The sequence below is a fragment of the Pipra filicauda genome, unplaced genomic scaffold, assembly GCF_003945595.2.
Source record: "Pipra filicauda isolate LSUMZ 115617 unplaced genomic scaffold, ASM394559v2 scaffold42_size3861933_pilon, whole genome shotgun sequence".
NCBI lineage: Eukaryota > Metazoa > Chordata > Aves > Passeriformes > Pipridae > Pipra > Pipra filicauda.
This window is the reverse complement of record NW_024104565.1, coordinates 3010097-3031827: the sequence shown is the minus strand read 5'-3', so window position 1 is coordinate 3031827 and position 21731 is coordinate 3010097. Positions and strand designations below refer to the sequence as shown.

The 21731-nt window shown below is 37.5% G+C and overlaps 1 protein-coding gene across 4 annotated transcripts in view; it reads left to right on the top strand.

Annotated features, from left to right (window-relative positions):
* Positions 1–21731, top strand: part of STXBP5 (syntaxin binding protein 5) — a 102564-nt gene that overhangs the window by 6354 nt on the left and 74479 nt on the right. For all 4 annotated transcript variants that reach the window (XM_027725282.2, XM_027725280.2, XM_027725281.2 and 1 more), the window contains exons 3-4: positions 20348–20429; positions 21198–21298. In XM_027725282.2, the coding sequence (XP_027581083.1) occupies positions 20348–20429; positions 21198–21298 (183 nt within the window). The remainder of the gene's footprint in view (positions 1–20347; positions 20430–21197; positions 21299–21731) is intronic.

The window sequence follows — 21731 nt, the reverse complement described above, 5'->3', positions numbered from 1 at the left end:
TCCATTGCTCTCTCTCTTCTACTTAGCAGTCCCTCTAGAAGTCTAATGTGATCTGAGCGGGGTGGCATATAAACTCTAAAAAGGCTTAAGAAAGATGAAATGGACTTTTTCAGGACTTTTTTTTGTCTTTAGGATGATGTTTCCTCAGAACTTTACGTCCAGGGCCCTGTACAATTATTAATTTAGTAGTCAGCTGAGCTTTTTTGTTCGCTTTTATAAGGTAGAATAAACTGTGAAGCTAAAGCAGAGGAAATTGAAGTAATTCTCATGCCCTCTGCAATTTAACTGCTCCATATTAAACAAGTTTCTTCATTTTTCTGCACTTTAATTTCTCAGTAGAAAAACTAGAACAATATATCAAATGAGATGTATTGTGATTGTCTGCCAACATGAATGCAATATCTTTATTGATGCTTCGTGACTTAAAAATACACATTTACAGCTTGAAGCTCAGCCTATCTCTTGATAGAAGGAATTCTTAAAAGGAAGACCATTGCCACTAGAAATTCTTGAGAATAACTGTTGTACCTTTCACACAGACCAAATTGTGCCTCAGACTCTTTATTCCCAGCAGAATAGGTTATTTAATTTAGGTTTTTCTTTCTCTTGGAAACCAAGTTCACAGGAAGGAAAAAAATTAGATTGTTTGTCATTCTGTCATTAAATATCTGAAGATTCCAGTCATTCTGAGTGTCAGTAGCTGTTACTTTCTCCACAGACTTTTATGTAAGAAAAAGGCTGAAGTTTTTATGTATTTGAGGTGTATAAAGCTTGCTTTCTGTGATTTCCATTCTCTGCCCTTTGTGAGAACTCACAACTTAATTTTTTTTATCAAAATAGCCTGGGTGTGAGGTTCCACGCAGTCAGTTTCTGAATTCTCTGGAGCTCTAACAAAATACTATTTCAAACTTGTGATGTGGTTATATCCATTAAATGTACTTTTCCTTTGGATTATTCAGACTATGTGAGGCAGTCTGACTGTGATTTTTTTCATTCTCATGGAAGCATCTGAACTTCAGATACTGTACATTGGGTTTTTTGTTTTGCAGGTATTTTTTTATTGAAGTAGTTCTACACCTGCTCTTTCTCTGTAGTAGCCCTACACTGGCAGTAGGACAGTGGCTGGAGTTGTTTACAGTATGCAGAGCAAAGATTTCAGTTTTTCAAACTGAAGTTGACACAGCTTCAATTGGGACACTGGACCAGATGAATGTGGGTGATCCTTTCTGACCGAAATTATTCTGTAATTCTTTCCTTTCTATGAATATGCCCAAGTTGAACTGAACTACTCTTTTGTGGATTGTCAGGGTCTTTTGTCATTCGTACACTGAAGAAAATGGTCTCAACCTTTGTAAGTAGTGTTCTGGACTTTGAACAAGTATTCCTGTTTTGGGAAGAGTACTTTGGTAAAGCTAATAAAAATATTGCAGTAGTGTTATGCTGGACAGACTCTGTGATTATTTATTAATAAGAAAATATTTATTGGCTACCTTGCCACCTAATTCACGTAAAGTAGTTTAAACAGGAAAAGTACTTAGCTTAAAGTATACGTCAGTCTTGTCACATTTCCATTTCTTTTACCATTACTGCTTTTCTTATCATATCTTCCAGCACATAATTCATGTGGCTATCATTAGTTCTCTTATATCTTTCTTTCAATGAAAAATCCCCATTCTCTAAATGAAGAAAATAGCTACCTTTGGGTATTCTGAAGTGAAATATGGACAAAATAGCATGATGAGACATGTATGTCTTAAAAATGTATGGAATTATAACAACTTAGTCCTACACAGAAAAAGCTTGGACTGAATTCTCCATAACAAATAGGATGGTGTACTTTTTAGATCTGTGGTTTTACTTATTGGGAGACTCGGTGTGCTGGTTTTGGCTGGAGTAGAATTAGTTTTCTTCACAGTAGCTGGTATGGAGCTGTGTTTTCTATTTGTGCTCAAAACAGTCTTGATAGTACAGCAATGTTTTCCTTATTGCTGAACAGGGCTTACACAGTCAAGACCTTTTCTGTCTCTCACTCCACCCCCACAGTGAGCAGGCTGGAGATGCAGAGGGAGTTGGGACAGGACACAGCCCAGGACAGCTGACCCAAGGGATACTCTATACCATATGGTATCATGCTCAGCATATAAAGCTGGGAGAAAAAGGAGGAAAGTTAGGTTGTTTGGAATGATGGCATTTGCCTTCCCAAGTTATTGCTGTGGATGATGAATCCCTGCTTTCCTGGAGGTGGCTCCTGCCTGCCCATGGGAAGCAGTGAATGGATTTCTTGGTTTGCCTTGCTTTTGTGCATGGCCTTTGCTGTACTTATTGAACTATCTTTATCTTAAACCATGAATTGTCTCTCTTTTCTGATTTTCTCCCCCATCACAATGGGGGAGTGAGTGAGGGGCTGTGTGGGGCCCAGTTGATGGCTGGGGTTAAATCACAGCAGTCCTTTAGGGCACCCAATATGCAGCTCAAAGGGTTTGAGATAACAACAGGTTTGACTGGAATTTGCCAGATTGAATTTATAGCTGTAATTGCTGATTAGCTATTAATTGGCAGGTGCTTGTAATGAGCCTTGCTTGCCTGACAGTATATTAGTCTAGTGCTTGTTAGTGGCTGGTTTTTGCTTTCTCTGCATGCTGTGCTGCTTATCACCTTACTGTGCTGTGCCTGGGTACATTCTGATAACAGCAGCGGTGATGCGCCTGGGCTGGCGGATGGCCAGGAACTCTCTGACGTGTCTGTGCTGATGGACTGGACTGGCTGCAACTCCAGTGTGAACTCAAAGGGACTGTGACCTGTGGATGAGACCATGTGGGAGCAGCTAAATCTTGAAGTGTCTGTGAATAACCCCATGCCAGAGCAGGTACATCTTGAAGTGGCTGTGGCTGTGGCTGTGTCAGTGCAGCAGCGGGAATACCTCTGAAGGGATTGAGGCCCAAGGCTAAGTCTGTGCTGCAGCAGATAGAACTTGAAGCGTCAGTGGCTGTGCCATGAGGTCATGCTGGAACACCTCAAAGTGTGTGGCCATGGATAAGGCCAAAACAGGGCAGGTATTCCTCTGGAGGGACTGCAACCATGAGTAAAGCCATGTTAGAGCAGGTTTATTTCTGAAGGGACTTTGGGTAAGGCCATGCTGGAGCAGGTGTATCTCTGAAGGCATTGTGACCCAGGGATAGGGTCATGGTGGAACAGATGCACCTCAGAGCAACTGTGGCTGTGGGGAAGTCTGTATTGTAGCAGGTCTTTGATTTGAAGAATTATTGCCTATACTTTAGTTCTACTAAAGCAGCTTTTAGTAGTAATTCCTTTTGTTCAAAAATACCTAAAGTATAACTGTATTGAAACTCGTACTGTAATTTACAAAAATGAACTTTACAATGAAAACTTCCCTCTAGGTATTTTAGCGACAGAGCAGAGGCTTAATGGCTAAAGCCTTGCAGCTTCAAACTTGCTGGGTCATGGTGAGCCCGGGGAAGGAAATCTTTGGAAGGCAGGCAAAGTTTACAAGGCTGCAGGTTACTGTAGCACTGGCATAGCCTGTTTCCTTGTACATCGTAGCTATTTGTGAAACACTGAGGTGGTATGGATAGTGTGATCTGATGATGTTAGGATAAACTGTAATAGGAAATTGGCTGACTGGGACCCAGCTTATGCTTACTTGTGGTACACTGCTAAACTCACCAGGATTTTAATTCAACATTTTAAAGGGTTTATTCTTTCTTGGTCACTGTGGAAGGGCTTTTAGAACTGAGGTAACGTTATTGCTGCAGGAGATGACATGAGCAGTTTTAGTGAAGTTATGTCTGGAAAAGTAGAAGCAGCTTAAGATTTGAGATGTGATAAAGAAAGATTGAAATCACAAATCAAGGTTGCAAACCCTTCCTAACGAAACTTTGTTTGACAGAAATTTTGTAACTGCATTAGACTTCTAGGTGTCCAGGTCTCTTTGTTGTACAAAGTTTTCTCAAGGCAAAGATAAGTGTTCTTACAAAATAACTTTAAGGTGACTCGAAGTGCTCTCAATTGTTTTTTTGTTTCCTATTGCTCTTGTAGAACTCTTTTTTGTTTCTTAGTTTAATGGAACATTAAAACATAAAATGCATTATTTATCAGAGTCCCATAGCACATTTTTTTTTTTTTTTGGTAGGCTTATCTGTGTAGAAGCTCAGTGAAAAACAGAGTAAAACTTGTACATTATTGCATTCAATATGAAGTTAAATGTAACTGCTGGACATCAATTTTGGGAACAGTTCACTTTGTCCTTGATCTTAGCTAACTGGTAATGGTTTCACATTTTGAAAAATAGAGTTCTTCATAGTTTTGAGAGAGTTAATACTATGTTGAGTCTTTATCTTTAATCTCTTGTGTCTTCTCTTTTCCTCTTGATGTTCTCAATGTGACTCATCTTGGAGCGTACTATCAAACTGGTCTTTATAATTTTTTTGAAAAATGCAGATTTTTAATTCTGAAAAGTACATCTTCTTGAGTAGACAAGACACTGCTTTTCCAGAGATCTAATTCTTTGACAGATAGTGATTTATTTATTTGCCAGTGGGAGGAATAAGTTTGTGGTACTTGTAAGGCAAAACTGCATATGAAAGCGCCTTGCTTACCTGCTGCCAGTGTGCTGTCTGTCAGCAGCTTTTGAAGTTACCTTGTTTTGCTGAACCATAAGTTTCAGTTGTGGTGTTGTAATTGGTACTCCAATGCTAGTCTAGCGTAGCCTCTTAGTATTCAACTGGTGATACCTTAGTGACCTTTTTCATGTCAACGCTTCCATCACAGGCACTTGATAATTGTACAGCTTACATGTTTATCAAAGGGAGCACTAAGTTACTACTACTGTTGACTTCCAGTGCAAATACAGGTGAAGGTCTAGTGACATAATCTAAATCTGTCAGTGATATTTGTATCACTGAATTTAGGCACAGTTTAAAATAATGAAGGTTTTGGAAACAGCTAAAACTGTAATATTTCAATAGAGAGGACTGGTAGAGTGGTGTAATTCCTTATTTAGTAAATTTCTAAAATGTGTAGCCTCTCTCAGCCTGTGGGGACTTACTGAATCCTGATTTCTCTTGATTTTTACAATACTTTCATGAAATTACTTTTTTCTGTGACTGTCATTTAGTTTGTTCTGACACACTGATGTTTGCTTTAAGACTTTCTGACAAAAATGAGAACCATTTTGTCTTACACTTAAAATCTCTTCTTATTAAGAGATTCTAAAACTGCTTTTGTGTGTGAGATCTGTACAACTCGATGATAGCCTTGGTCTGTGTACTGCTTGTTCTAACTTAATTCTTGCAAAGATCTAGTCTATTTTGAATCCTTAAGCTTTGCTTAAAAGAAATCTAGTAATTGATAGTGCTTATATTGAGGCAGCTATATCAATTGCTGAATTAAGATTGATTTTAGTACTGCATTAGTAAGATTTTTTTTTTTATTAAAGTTCTGGAGTAGGTCCTCCCTAGTCTTTTGTCCACAATAGTTCTAATCTTACAGCTTCTTACTTGAGAGATTTTTGAAATTTTTTCATTTGCTTTGAATTCTGAGGGCCAAGAGTACTGGAAGTAGGTGAAGCTTGAAATGTGTGTCTGCTAGTATAGAAAACAAAGTGCAAGATGAAATACTTTGAGAAATGCTAGGTTCACAGAATCACACAATGGATAAGGTTGGAAGCAACCACTGGAGGTCATCTAGTGCAACCTCCCTGCTCAAACAGGGCCCCCTAGAGCACATTACTCAGGATTTTATCCAGATGGCTTTGTTAACATGAAACCAAAAGTTTTTTAGTAACAATGATACTGATAATGTAATACTTGAAAAAGGGCAGTCTGAAGTGTTGCAGTTTACAAAATCAATTACTTGATCGCTGTTGTACAGAGAGAAGCTTATAGATCGATAGAAATAACTAGAGGCTACTTTATTTACACATTTTGCTGAATATCATGGTATTTTGTTTCATAAACACTTTAGTAAGGTAGTAACAAAACCTAGTTTCTGTTGGGAAACATGAAGCTTAATTTCCTTCTAAGATTGAGATAATATTATTGCAGTGGCCATTGCTTCCCTGTTCACATTAAGTTTTAGCCTGGCCCACTCAGCACACAGTGCTCTTACAAGCAATGCTGGTGGAGAAAGGAAGTTAGGTTCTCCACCAAGAAGGCTATAGATCAAACTCACCCTTTTATGAGATATTTCCCGTGGATTCTTCAAGAATTAATTGTCTTCTCCTGCTTCTATATTCTTTTGAAACTCTTTACAGGAGTTTAACTTTGGAACTTTGTAAGCTAGGGAACTAAAAAACAGATACAGATCCAAAGGAAGCAAGACCTCTGTACTTCTGCTAAGTGAGCTGTTTTATTTTGTGTGATTCCTGCTGTTTCAAGCAGGGGATTGTATTGTGTAGCCTCTTGAAACTCCTACCAGGCTTGTATTCTGTATGTGTTCAATTAATATTATTAGATTTTTGGTTCACATGAACATGATAAATTTAACACTTCAGGAGCAGACAACTGAAGAGGTAATCCAGCTGGTGTCCAGTGTTTTTGATAACAGTTTCTACTAAAGACTCTTCCTCTTTCCCGTCTAGTAACGCTGATTTGTAGTCAGCAGCAGCAGATGGACAAAAGCGATTTGCGTTTTTCTACTTGCTCATTAGGGAAAAATATAGAATGCTAATTTTTTGTGATCACTTAATGTTGAATTGATAGGATTAGCACGCCTGTTTTTTTTAGCATATGCTCTTTCCAGTCATACTACCTTGTTAAACAGAGCAGATGTTCATCTTCACAGTTGAAAAACATTCTTAACTGAACTTTGTAGTGTTGATATTAGAAGTACAGTTACTAAGCTTTAGTGATGCTTATTAATATGCAAAATGGGCTGCAGAGCGATAACTCACCTAGCATTCCCTTTTATATGTGTTCTAAACCTGTGTAGTAAACTGATGCGGTGAGATTAGCTTCACAGCCACCCTTAAATATCAGATAAAAAGGAAACTCACAAAACCCCCTCCAAACAACAATAAAACCCAAAAAAACCCCAAACACAACCAAAACCAACAATAAACTTGCTGGCATGGTGAATATCCTCTCATTCTTTAAAATAATTAAATGAGTAACATAACATTTTAAAAAGAAATCCTGTTACTAACCTGGAAAAAGGGTGGCCTAGCTCTTAAAAGTACAGTCTTTTTAGTAATGTCTCCATGTTTTCATAAGGGCTGTTGGTCAAAGGAAATAGTATTCAAGTAGCAGTCACTCACAAAGAATACTACTGTTTCCTTACACATATTTTGTACTTACTTCTCTATTTTTCAGTTTAAAAAAAACTAAATAAAGGCATAGGTCCAAATTTTTTTCAATTATCCACAGTTTATGTGGCTACTTAGATGTGATGGTACTTGTTTTCTTAAAGACATTGCCTGTGGAGGCATTTTGAATATAGTCCTAATTATGTTAATAGTCAAAGGGTTAGTAAAAAAAAGATAAAATGGGATTTATAAGTGTTTTACAGGAGAGACAGCAGGCACGAACTTTTATAATATTGTTTCTTTCCTTACTGGAGTAGCAAAGGACGAAAACTACTTTTGAAGTCTGGCAGTATAAAACAATTGTTTTTTTTAATATGAATACTCTGCTAGTAATTTCCAGATCAAATCAATGCATTCTGGATTAAAAAAAAAAAATAATAGAGAGTATGTGGTATTTTCTGACTAAACTTTATTGACTTTTGATGATCTGTTCTTTCTGCTGACAATCCCCAGTGAGAGAAGCAGCACATTAGATGCTGCTAACAGTGGCGTTTGGTTACAAAATATTTAGAAACTGCAGTTTTATATTTTAGCATATCATAACCAGAAGTCGTTCCAGTACTTTGATAGTCACGTTGTTTATAAGACCAGTGCATGCTGTCATTTCCACTCTAATTTTTTTGATGATGTTTTTTCACCCTCTTTTACTTCCTGTAGTTTTCTACGAATAACAGATAGCTTTCCTGCATTAAAAGAGAAGTTTCAGTTATCTATAGCACATTCGGTGTAGTATTAGTGCTAAAAGCCATAAAGTCCTCTGTTAGAGCAGTTTGCAAATATGATTATACAGAGAGAAACTTAGCTCCTACAGATCTGCAAGTATGTAGACATCAAGGCTGGTGCATAGCTGTATTTGGAGAGCTAAGTGATCAATACTTGAACGTTAATATATTTGAATGTTAACATTAATTGCTGTTGTAGGAGACACTGCTAGGCTGCATGAACCTCTGACTTGAATCAGTATGGTGGCTCCTTTTCAATGGTCTGACAGACTCCTGTCAGAGGAAAGAATTCCTTTGAAGTTGCTTAACAGTGTGGTTGCACAGACTTCATTTAAACTTAGTACTTCACATGGTAATAATTTTTATAGACACAAAAATTTCTTAGCTTTTCTGGTTTGTTAGCAAGGAAATATCTTTGCTCCTTAAGCAAAACTTGAGATGCCTGAACGAACAGTTGATGGAAATATATTTCTGGTATGGTAAAACATGAATTTCCAAGACTGCTTAATAGAACCCTAAAAGTTTCAGCATACAGAAGATTCTCTACCTTTCATTGTTTGCTATAGTACAGACAGTAACTGTAAATTATACAACTGTACTTAATTTGGGGGCGTTCACTTCTGATGAAATTATACTCAGGGATACTTGTTGCTAGTATTGTCTTAGTGGTTTAATGGAGAATCTTTAAAGATGATCAATGTAAGTGTGTTCTATATAAGTGATACTGAACCACTATAAATATATCATTTTCAGCTCCCAACAAGTAGCTCAAGGCTGGTCACAGCTATTATTTGGTATGTTACTTCTCTGGTTGTCTTTTTTCTGTATAAGGCTACTTATAGATGCCATCCAATGTACTATTTTTGTTTATGTTTGACGAATACATGTATTGGTCTATCGTGGCAGTTTTTAATAAAATAAACTTCATCCTGGATTTTAGCAAAAAGGCACTAGTTAATGTCCCTTTTTTCACTTTTATTTGAGGAGATTTTATGAAGATACTGTTTTGATTTTTTGAAAATCATTGGTTAATAGAAATAATTTCTGCTTGTCTTTTGAAATCTCATCTGTATTTATCTTAAACATATGCAGTTCTCAGTGTCTGTATGACTGGTTTCTTTTTCTCAGAAAATAATTCTTAAAAAGTACTACTTTACAGTTTTCAGCTATGCTTTATAGTACTGCTATAGTGCTGCTACTAGTAGTGTAAATTATAGCCCTTGTCTGTGAATAGTTTCCAAGAATGTATCTGTCCTGGGTCTCTGATGATCTGGGGTGAATGATTTAACTCTTTCCTCTTTCTTCTTTGCTTCAAGAGGATCGAGTTTGTGTATATATGTGGTTTGTGAGGAGGGGTGAGGCTTGTTTTGGTTGAAATATTTTTCTCCTGATTCTGCAGTTTTGTTACCTCATGGTGAATTTGAAGGCTGTCAGACTCACAAATTTTAAAGAGTCAGACTGAATGTGTGTGGGAAACTGTAGGTGATTCTTGTTTCGATATCCTAGTTCTTTCAGCTGTTCCTAGAACAACAGCTTTCAGCTGTTGGGAACCTGCACATTAGTGGGAAAAATGAGTAATAATCAGAGTTCAGGTTGCAATGCTTTAGAGTCATAGAATCAACCAGGTTGGAAAAGACCTCTGAGATCATCAAGTCCAACCCTTGATCCAACACCACCATGGTTACTAGGCCATGGCACTAAGTGGCACATCCAGTCTCATCTTAAAAACCTCCAGGGATGGTAAATCCACCACCTCCCTGGGCAGCCTATTCCAATGTCTGATTACTCCCTCTGTAAAAAATTTCTTCCTGATATCCCACCTAAACCTCCTCTGGCACAGCTTAAGACCATGCCCTCTTGTCCTACTGCTGGTTGCCTGGGAGAAGAGACCAACGCCCACCTGGCTACAACCTCCCTGTATCAATCAGGAGGTTTTATAGTCCTTTGTTGCAAAAGAAGTTGGGATACATTGCAGGCAAAACGCGTCCAGACTTGTAATGCTTCAAAGAACTAAAGGGAATCTCCATGCAGTTGGCCAGAAAAGGTTCTCTTTTTATAAGAAAAAATATGCTTAGCTTTTTCTCATAATGTGTATGTGACTTGAATTTAGTTCTGGTGGAATTCTTTACCATCAGGTAGTCTAACTGTTCGATTTTTTTTTTCTTTTTTTTAATTCACGCAGAGCTATTGACCACTGTAAATATACAGTGGGATTATTTGTTCCTGTTTAAGATTACCGTTCTGGTATGCTAACATTTGAAAGAAGAAATAAACTTTGAATGGTACCTTGTAAAGGTGGTGTTAATCTCTTCAAAGTTTTCTAGCAAAATCTTGGAAATAATAGTTTTTTCCCCCATGTTTGTTTTGTTTGTTTTTCCCTAGTAAATGTTTAAGAGGAACATCACAGGTGACTTTTGTCTGAAAGATATTAACTTAAATGCTTACTATTCCAGCTTATATCTGGGCTTCATGTGTTTTTCCTCCTCATCATGCAGAGCATATATAAAATTCCAGAGGTTACAGCTTCTAATGAGTTATAGTAGCTGGCTGATGATTACATCTGTTTTCCTCTTGTATTTTTGATAGAAGGTGTTACAGAAGTGAACTTCTAAAACTAATTTAGTTTTCTCTATTACTGAATAGAAAAAGCTGTCTGACACTCAAAACATTAAAGCAAATATTTTAATCAAAACACTTTAAGAACTGATTTATGCTGTATAAATGCAAGTTCTCCTGGCTCAAAGAAGGTCTGAACTGATGAGGCTACAATGCCACATTAATTTTAATTATCTGGATTTGCTGCTTAGAAACTATCTTGAGGTTAGGTGAAGAGTCCTGTTCCAGACTTTTGTCTGAGCTCCTGGATATTTTCATGCTATGGCATTTCTGAAGTGCTCTTTTCCACAGCTGAAAACTTCCCTAGAGAAGGTAGGAAACCCCATCTATTCAACATTAAAACCTCCATAAAGGTCTAGACTGTGGTTGTAGTCTACCTCAAACAGTGAGTGCTTGATTTTTTAATTTTTTTTTGGTCTTGTTTTAATTTTCTTTGTGGAGGTAGTGCTGTGACTTGTGGTGATGATAGAGGTTACTTTTTTGGAATATGCATGATTGTTAGGTTTTCAAATATCTTTTAACTAAGCAGCAGCCATTTCACTTTCTTGAAGTGGTTCTTGTGTACATAAGTTGCTGACGATTCCAGTGGGAACCAAATTGCTTCAAAAAAATAGTTCAGGCTTTGTTTTGTATTTAACAACAGTCATTTTGAAGGTAATAATTTTATGAGGAGTCTGTATTTTTCTTCAAGCAAATTTTGCATAGACTTGCTCTTTACCTTGCCTTCTCTTTACCATTTTAAAAAAAGTGAGAGGAACAGCAGTGGAAATGTGAATGTCTTCTCTTGGCATTTGGGGAACAGAGTGGTAGTGAAGGAGATGGAAGTGGTGTGTGGAAAGGAAAACCCCTACTGTTTCTGTAGCCTTTCCTTCACTATGCAGCAAGTGCACACAAATACTCAGGTTTCTTTAAACCACCAAGCCCCTTGACCCTTTCCTTGCTTCTAATAAATCAGAGGTCAAATTATTAAATTCCAGTGCTTGTATTTTTTCATAAGATTATCTTATTCATGCAGAAATATTGCTGGATATTTCCATTAAGCTACAGGATTGTGGAAAAAACTTAGAAGTGCTGAGCAGTATAAACAGGTATAGCTCTTTGAGGGGCTTGAAGCAATACAGGTGTCTTTGAGGGGCTTGGAGCAATACTTTGCTGTATATGGCACTTCCTTCAAGCCATCATATGAAAAGAATGGGGTTTCCCCTTCCCTTGGAACTGGAACGGTTACGGGAAGCGAGTTGCAATATATGGATATCCGTTATTTTGGATACTTCCATCTGGAGGAAAGACAGACATTTTGCCTGTGAAACCTGCTATCATATGATTCAATCTTGTAGTATTATTACCTGTGTTATGTAACTTTGGAAATGCTTCCTGTGATTGCATGCACCATTTTATACAGAGTTTCTTGTTTTAGGATGTTGAGGTAATGCTTTGGATGGGTTATGGACCTAATCTGGGTTTCTCCCCTCTTATCAGCTTCCTATTTTAATAAAATTTACAGCAAAGTATTATCTGCAGGAAGGGTGTATAGGAGAACTAACTTGAACTGTGTGCTTTTCTGTTGATGATCTGTTTTCCATCTTGCAGTATTAAACTGGGCTGTGTGTGCTTGGAAATCTTGTAACACTGTTTGAATTATTCCCTTCCCAGTGCTAATAAAAGCATTTTGCTTCTGACATCCACAGCTTGTACAAAACAGAAGCTCTGTGTTTATATTCTCATGGGAACTCTTTAGCACTGTGCAGTAGTGCATTTCTTAGGGCCAAAGAAAGGACCCATCTGAAGTCCTCTAGTACAATGAGAAATAGCAAACTACAGTATCTAAGGTGGCACCTGCAACAACTTTTAAAAGAAGAGTTAAGATGGAATAGGTAGTGTTATTTTTAAAGCCAGGGTTTACATCTTAATAATATTGAAGAACGGCATGTTTTAATGCTGTTTTTTTTTTTTAATCTGGCAATGTAGGTTTCATTAATGACCACTCATCTTTTTGACATTTTTAGATAAAATTTAAGCTAAATAGTGCAAAACATTTACAATTGATGTTGAGCTACTGCATTAGCTTTTAAAAATAAATTACCATCATGCATTTAAGGAGATGTGAATTAAGGTTGCATAAGCAACTTCTGGGGACAATGTCAACCTTTTAATAGTCCATGTCAAGTTGGATTTCTGGTAAACACAAGCCATAAAAATACCGCTCCATGCAACACTGATATGCAGCTGGTTTTGTGGTGTGAAGTGGAGCTATATGTAATAGCACAAATTTCTGGACAAAATAGCTAAGTAAAATTACAGGTATTTCAACAAAACAGTAATTTCTTTTAATGTTTTGGCATATATTTTTCCATGTTCTGTGAAAAGCACAAAAAAATATAAGACACTCTAATGACCAGGCACTGGGTTTGCATATTTAAAATAAGAGTTCCAGCTCCATGGTACCCGTTGTTTATGTGAGGACATAGTTTCCTCTTTTGATTTTGGTGGAAGAGTGCCATCTACTGAGTTGTTTGAATTGTACCTTAGTTTATTTGTGATGGTAATTTTGAGCAAACTTATAAAATTGTCACTACTACTTTGACAGTAGTGAAATAGTAAGTTTCTCAGTCCTTTGGTGATATGCAAAACTAAACATTATGCTGTAGTGGAACCTGAGGAGTCTTAAAATAAAATGGAAAATACTTGTCTTAGAAAGAATGTGTTACAAAATACTTAGAGTACCAATTAAAGGATAGCTGTTGATCACTTACGTATGCTTGAGGCTAATTTTAAAATTATTTAGTGTCATTTTGAATGAAGAATATTTAAGATGTCTCTATTTTTGCCTTTGAGCAGACAAGGGAAACTTTCTCTTAAGACCCATTTATTGCATTTCATTTGTATTTTTGGATTTAGACACTGCTAGCTGAAATACTTAAAAAGCAATAGCAGCAGTACTGCCTGTGAACATCACTTTGGGTATTTGGAAGATTTTACAGCTTGTGACTTCTGTGAGTCTGGGGACAGATTGTAATATCCAGTTGGTATAGACAGAAGAGTTAAACTTGTACCTACCATCTTAATTGAGAGTCTGAGTTTCTCCTTGTCTATACCATGGAAATGTTGGTACTTCTAATCTATGACCCTCTTAGTGCTTCGACAAGTGACTTTGCTGGTAACTACTTCAAAAAGCTGTGTAAGTAAACACATGGTATACCTGCATCACTGTATTGATAAAACTTCCAGTGATGAAAGAAACTTTCTTCAAAAGGAGGTTTAGAAGAGGAAGTTATTTTAGCACCATCACTGGTACAATGCAAAATGGCGTGAGAAGCAGAAGGGTAGATTTAAGCCTCATACACAAGTTGAGCGATAAAGGTCAATTGGTGTTGATAGACAGTAAAGAATTGGGCAAGAATTGGCAATGTTCTTTGAAGATGTATAATTGTCCTTTTATTAGATAATATCTATGGTTATTTATGCTTTCATAAGTTAAATAAGTATATAAATTCACTTAGCATCTAGTTCTAGAACATTACATTTGATAATGCTGCTCTTGGCAATGTCTGTACAAAGTATCTGGACTCTGGGAAAAAACATCATTCTTAATCCAAGTATACCTTGGAATATTCTTGGCCAAGAAGCTGTGGATGTAAGAGGAAAAGCCTGGCTAATTATTAATGTTGTGATATAGTAGGTGCTACCAAAAGGATGGATGAGGTAGGATATCAGTAATAACACGTTAAAATTTGACGTGAGAATTAAACTGGATTAAATGGATGACAGATGAGCAGTACTTTAAAACCTGCAGCAGAATACAAAGATTTTACTTCTGAATTTTGATGGAGTTCTTGAAAAATGCATAATTATTTCCTGGATTTACCCTTGCGTATGTAGTCTTTGGAAAAACTTTAGTGAATTAGGATTTCGCCCATTTCACTGCATCTCCTGTAGTCAGAAGAAACAGCGTAACAGAAACCGTTGTAACAGTGTCCTACTCTTCCCCTTGTGTTCTACTGTTCTCCTTCTCTTCCGTCCCACCGAGAAAAAAAATACTGGATTAGTCATCTTCTTTGCGCTGTTAGTGCTGAAATACAGCCTTTAGACTAAAGTAATAGAATCTGTATCAGAAAGCGAAGCAAGTAAAATCAAGGAAAGCCTGTAGCCCTTTTAGTTTCTTGTTGTTTGGTCTAAATTGATGTTTTTACCTCTTCATTTAACAGCATGCTTTGCCATCTGTGAATTGTGCGTATAGAAACTTATCATTAAAACAAATTTTGTTTCTCGTTTAATTTTAAATCACAGGGTTTGGTTTTTTTCATCCTGTTTGCATTTGTACTTCTCAATTATGTCTTGTTCCAATGAACGATTGCCTCTCACTGGCAGCTCTGAGAAAAATTCTACCAAATACAGCCTCTACAGAAAATTTGCTGACACTTTTTGTAGCTGTTCGGGAAATGCTGTATCTGTGCATTTTTATTTAAGCAACTTTGAAGTTTAAGAAGAGCTTTGACTCCTATTTGTTGTTGTTGGAAAATGGAAAGGAAGCAGAATAGACCCTCAGTAATACAGGAGGAAGTAGTTAGTGACCTCCTGAGCCATTTAGGCACTTATAAGTCTATGGGACTGAATGAGATTCATCCAAGAGTACTGAGAGAGTTGTTGGAAGAGCTTGCTAAGCCACTCTCCATCATTTATCATCAGTCCTGACTAACCAGAGAGGTCGACTGGAGGTTGGCCAATGTAACACCCATCCACAGGATGGGCTGAAAGGAGGCTCTGGGGAACTAAGGCCTGTTGGCCTGACCCTGTTGTCCAGGAAGTTTATGGAACAGATAATCTTGAGTGTGATCACATGGCACATACAGGACAACCAAGGGATCAGGACAAGCCAGCATGGGTTTAGGAAAGGCAGGTTCTGCCTGATCAATCTGATCTCCTTTTGTGATCAGGTGACCCACCTAATGGATGAAGGAAAGGCCGTGGATGTTGTTTGCCTTAAGTACTTAAGGACTTAAGTAAAGCCTTTGACACTGTTTCCCACCACATTCTCTTGGAGAAACTGACTGCTCAGGGCTTGGACAGGTGCACTCTTTGCTGGGTTAAAAACTGACTGGCTGGTCAGGTCCAGAGAGTGGTGTTGAATGGTGTCATATCCAGTTGGTAGCTGGTCACTAGTGGGGCTTAGTGTTGGGGCCAACTCTGTTTAATATCTTTATTGATGATCTGGATGAGGGAATTGGGTGTACCGTCAGTAAGTTTGAGGACAACACTAAGTTGGGTAGGAGTGTTGATCTGCTGGAGGGCAGGAAGGCTCTGCAGAGGGATCTGAACAGGCTGGATCGATGGACTGAGGCCAGTGGTATGAGTTCAACAAGGCCGGGGCAAGGTCCTACACTTTGGCCACAACAACCCCATGCTGTGCTACAGGCTTGGGGAAAAGTGGTTAGAAAGCTGCTCAGCAGAAAAGGACCTGGGGATGCGATCCGACAGCCATTTGAACAGAAGCCAAGAAGGCCAATGGCATCCTGGCTTGTATCAAAAATAGTGTGGCCAGTAGGACTAGAGCAGTGTACTCAGAACTAGTGAGGTCACATCTTGAGTACTGTGTCCAGTTCTGGGCCCCTCACTGCAAGAAAGACCTTGAGGGGCTGGAGTGCATCCAGAGAAGAGAATGGAGCACAAGTCCTGTGAAAAGCAGCTGAGGGAGCTGGGGTTGTTTAGGCTGGAGGAAAGGAGGCTCATGGGAGACCTTATCACTTTCTACAACCACCTGAAAGGAGGTTGTAGCCAGGTGGGGGTCAGCCTCTTCTCCCAGGCAACTAGTGACAGGAAAGGAGGACATGGCCTCAAGCTACACCAGGGAAGGTTCAGGTTGCATGTCAGGAGGAATTTCATAATGGAAAAGGTTATTAAACATGGGAATGGACTGCCCAGGGAGGTGGTAGAGTCACCATTCCTGGAGGTGTTCAAGAAATGACTGTATGTGGCACTTAGTACCATGGTCTAGTTGGCAAGGTGGTGATCCGTCAGAGGTTGGACCTGATGAACTTAAAGGTTTTTTCAGTCTAAATGATTCTGTGATAACTGCCTTATGCTAAGTATTGAATTGATACCTACAATTTTTTCAACTGTCTCTGATGTCAGATGGGTCAACCACAAATGAAGAATCTCCCAATATCCCCTAGATCTACTTAGAGTAACTAAAGAATTAAAAGAAGACTGCTCTTCTGTCATTTTCATAATTATTCTGGAATTAATTTTCTCTTTCAAATGTGATTTCTAAGGGCAGATGTGCACGAAGTTGCTCCCATGTACCTAAGCTATAAATAAGAGTAATAACTTTAAAAAAAAAAGAGTACTTTGCAGAGAAAACTTGCATGTTGCTAATGCAAATGCTCAAAGTGTAAGCGTAAGTCTGAAGCTTGTTGGAAAAAATATCTTTGGAAATGTTGCCTTTTCTCATAAATGAAAGTAAAATCAGTGTTATTATGTGATATTAAATTAAGGTCCTACTGTGCTTTTCCTATGTATGACCTGCACTTCTAGCAGTTATGAAAATGAACAGTGATGTTAGGACGTGAGTATGTTATCTCTTCCTTCTCTCAGGCACAGCTGTTGTCTCTTGTTTTTTTCAGAAAACGTGCAGTGAAGACAATGAAATACTAGTGTTTTCCAGGTTTAATTTCCAAGTGGCAGTGGGGAACACAGAAGCAATATTCAAAAGTACACCTTGCTATTAATTTATCAAATTTCTTAATGTTTGGAACAGGGGTTGAAGCAGAAATAGTAGAATGAACTGCTTGGACGTGAAAGAAGAAGGAATGGGTCTTTGATTAGAAAACTGCTCAGAGCAGAGTATTTCCTCCAGAGCTATTCTAGGGCTTTGGCAGAGAGTTTTTCCTGTCTACAGAATTAAAATGCTTTGCCCATCTTGTCATTATTCATTATAATTTTTGCCTGGTTCGGGAACCACTATATAGTAGACGATCACTTCTTAGCACAGTGAGCTCTCTTGCCTTCAGGACACATACACAAGTATAGAGGATTTGGGCAAACTGCATTCCCTGGCGTGCTGCCTGTTTCGTGTGTTTGAGAAGTGCTTCACATGTACTGAAACAGGCGTGTATTATCCTTCTACAGTCAGTATTTAAGTGACATGCTTTTTCAACTCAGCATACCCCGCAAAACTGGGAGGCTTTTGCATTGCTTTAGAAAAGAAGATTAATGCTGGTTACAAGGATGATATTAATTTGAGATGAGAAGAATAATTTTAGCTACTAGGTGAAAAAGTGAAGATGACATAATCCTTCAGCAAAGGAACTATGTAAGAGTAGCTGCAAGGACTTTTTTTTTTTTTTTATAACAGTAAGCACTATAGAAGAGGCCAAACTCTATTTTCAGATCTTCACTAATTTGTCAGAGAAATTTGCTCTGCATATTTAAAGCTTGTGTAATCTTATTCTCAGTGCTGCATATTTACGGATTTCTGGAAAAACGGTTCAGGTGTCCTGGAAAATGTAAAAGAATTTTTTGTTTAAGGAAACATTGAAGCATTCTTAATCTTGAAATTTTTACTGACCAGCTGTAACAGTGCTTCTAGAAATATTTACTTCAGAAGTGCTTACAGAAAACATTTGAAGTATAGAATTTGAAGGGGGAAGTAACCTAAGGAATCTGTGGGCTTTCTGTTTTTTTCTGGGTTGTACTTCTCTGGTTTTGAGGTAAGGTAGCTGTAGAGCCTCAATTCCAAATAAACTCTGGGTGGATGAATGAACAAGGTTTACATTTAATTATGTTGAAAGCTGATATTCAGGGGACAGGCTGGGAAAATCTTCTTTTATTAGAAAACTACTTGTGTCAGCGCAGATAAATAACAAGAATCAGAATTTCACATTTGGAAATTGCTTTTCATCTATTTCTGCAAATAATTATTAATTCAAGTGAATACAGATGCATGAACAAGGCTGAAGCCAATCAGTTCTGAAACTTATGGTATTCCTTGTTGGTTTTTTTCAGTCTGGCAATTTGTGTAGTCAATCCATAGTTAATGTAAAAGCAACGACTTCACATTAAAAGTATCCTGAGTTTGTGTAGGAAGGTATCACTTATGGGGACAACACCCCCTCCGCTCTTTTTTTTTTAAAGCTGTAAACTGTGACTGGAATACAGATGACTGCTTTGTAAATAACCATATTGCTAAGAATGTAAAATAAAAGCAAAAAAAACCAGGTGAGGCAAGCTGACTCTAAGTCCTTCCATGCCAGAACAAAATTAAACTGATTCTGTTTGGGGAAGAAAGCTGGTATTAAGTTTGCTGGATTATTCAACATCTGTTTAGTGTGTATCTCATCACTTAGCTGGATGTTATGCAGACTCATTAGAATTCTAGAAGAATTATTTAAGTTTAAAAGTTAAAATATCACAGTGCATTGAAGCAGACTTTTCCTCACTGTTGTTCTACTTACATTTTATTTCACCAGCTTAGAGGCTGAGCAGGCGATGTGTTTGAGTTTTGATTTACATGCAGCCTAATACTCTTTTCAGCCTTTCAGCTGTCTCTAGCATGAATCTTTTGTGAGTATTTGTATCCACGTTGGTTTTGATCAGCAATTTCTCAGAAAATGGAAAACTTGCAAATGGGTGTGAATTGTACTCTTTTATTAATTTCTATCATATACTGAGAGGAAAAAATTGTACATAATATTCCCTGTTTTTAATACAGCTTTGGGACAATTTGCTTTCTTCCAAAAGCTATGATGCCTGTTTAAAAGAAGAGTTGCTCAGCCCTGACAAATTATACTCCAGAAACCATGGGCAAACTATGATGATGAAATACTGACCACTTCGCATAATTCATCTGGACTTATGTTATTTCTGCTCTGTCTCCTAGAGGTTAGAGAACTTACTTAATTTTGTGTCAAAAGCAAGTGGATAATCACATTTGAAATACATAATCTTTGCAGCTAATAAATGAATCACCTATGGAGAACTGAAAGAACCAGTGTTGCTGCTACTTCTATCAATACTCACTATGGAAGTATAGGACTGATCTAAGAGTGAGAGAGAAAATGAGCAAGCTTTTGTTATCTCATAGCTGGTGTGAATCCAGAAGTCTTGATACAGAGATCCTGGAAGCTTAACTTATACATAATTTTCCATTGACTCTTCTGTATTTTGACTACTGATCTTTTCACCTCTGTCACAGCAGACTTTTTTTAACATGCCTTGCATTATTGAGCTCTTCTTTCTGTAAGTAATGTTTAAAAAAAGGAGAGAAGGATCTTGAAAAGCACTTGAAAAATGTAATCATTTGTTTTATGATGCTTATTTGGATTAGCTTCATTTTATTCTAGTTCTGATATTTAACACTGTTCAAAGAACTTAATATTATGTTCTCCATGATGAAGAATCTCTTAAATAACTATAAGTTAAGCATATTTTTTTTGTATTTCGAGATGTACCTTTTAATTTCTTTCTATTTCAAGGTGTGCCTTTTAATTTCTTTGTGTTACTTTGTGGCTTTTATGAATTACTGTTTTCATGGCCACTCTACTCTGTGTGGTTAAATATTTTGAGTGCCCTAGCTAGAAGCAGGATGTCAGCCTGTGTGAACGTGACATTAGTGAAAGTGAAAATGTTGCTTGTGGTGTGTGTTTGTTTCTGTTACATGCAACAAATTATTCCTTAATGGTACCAATTCCAGCTTCGGTCGGCCAGGAGTTGAATGCTACTGCCAACATGATAGCGGAGCTGCAGTAATCCAGCTTCAGTTCCTGATTAATGAGGTTAGTGAAATGATGTATGTGTAATTCAAAGAAGATACAGAATGTATTTTCTTTAATTTCTCATTAAGCAAACATAAAAGTTAGCTAATGCAAATGACTTAGCATGAATGACAAACAGTAAAAAGTTATAAATAAATTAACTTTTTTAGTTTTAGAAAATGCTTGACTAACTGCTGAAAATATCTTTGTCTCTAGAGTGCTCTTTTTTGTAATATGCAAGAACTTAATAGGAATATCTTTTCATGTTGTTGAACATTGCAACTTATCTGTAGAAGTGGTAAAGTACTTTTTCCATAGTACTGCCAAGTTTCACTAGGTAGTTCATTTTATTTTGGTACAGTTACTGTTTTAGACATGAGCTGAATAACGTTCCCTTAAGTTCAGGTGTGTGTTTATAGGGATGTAGCATCTGACATCTGGCAGCAGTGCTGTTAGCTAGGGACAGATTTGAAGAGGGACATCTCTAGCTTTGTCAGCACATAGATATTAGCAGTTGAGTTCGTTGCTTGATTTCTTTACAGACATGGGCATGAAGGAATTGATGTGCACACACTGGAAAAAGCTCCTTCCCCATCACCTCTCAGTATAGCTCTGAACCAAATGTGAGCAAGCTGAACATGTGATCACATCAGTTACCTCATTCCTACTATATCCTGCTTATAATTTTTTTTCATCCTGGTGATAAATATGTGATATATTTCCCCTGTGATGATGTGCTGTTACTAGGGATATGAAAACAAGTTGACTAAAACTTTTTATTTCTCATAGGGAGCTCTTGTGAGTGCCTTGGCTGACGATACCTTACACCTGTGGAACTTGCGTCAGAAGAGACCTGCTATACTTCATTCACTCAAATTCAACCGAGAACGGTAGGGATTGGGTTATTATTGCCTTGCCCCTTAGCATCACACTATGTTCTATTGTAAGATCAGATTTATTAATGCAGTCCAATTCATAACTTCTTAAATAATCGAAACTGGATTTGCACTAGGCTTGAATTTCAGTCTGTTGGGGCCAATAGTACTTGTGAGTAGACACACTAGTCACCTAAACTGAGATGATTTTTCTATTACTTTACATATTGTATTGTTGAACATCAGTTTTCACATCTTTAAAATGTGGAGGGATAGAATACTTTGAATGTATGTCTGCAAAGTAATTTTGGAACAAGAGGAAGCGTATGCACCAACAAGACAACAGTAGTACTAGTTCAATTTTTTACCTGGAAGTTTTTCTCCCTTCATGACAAATTGAAGTTCTGCAGTGTTAGAGCTCCTGTGTGTGTCAGAGAAGCTGAAAACA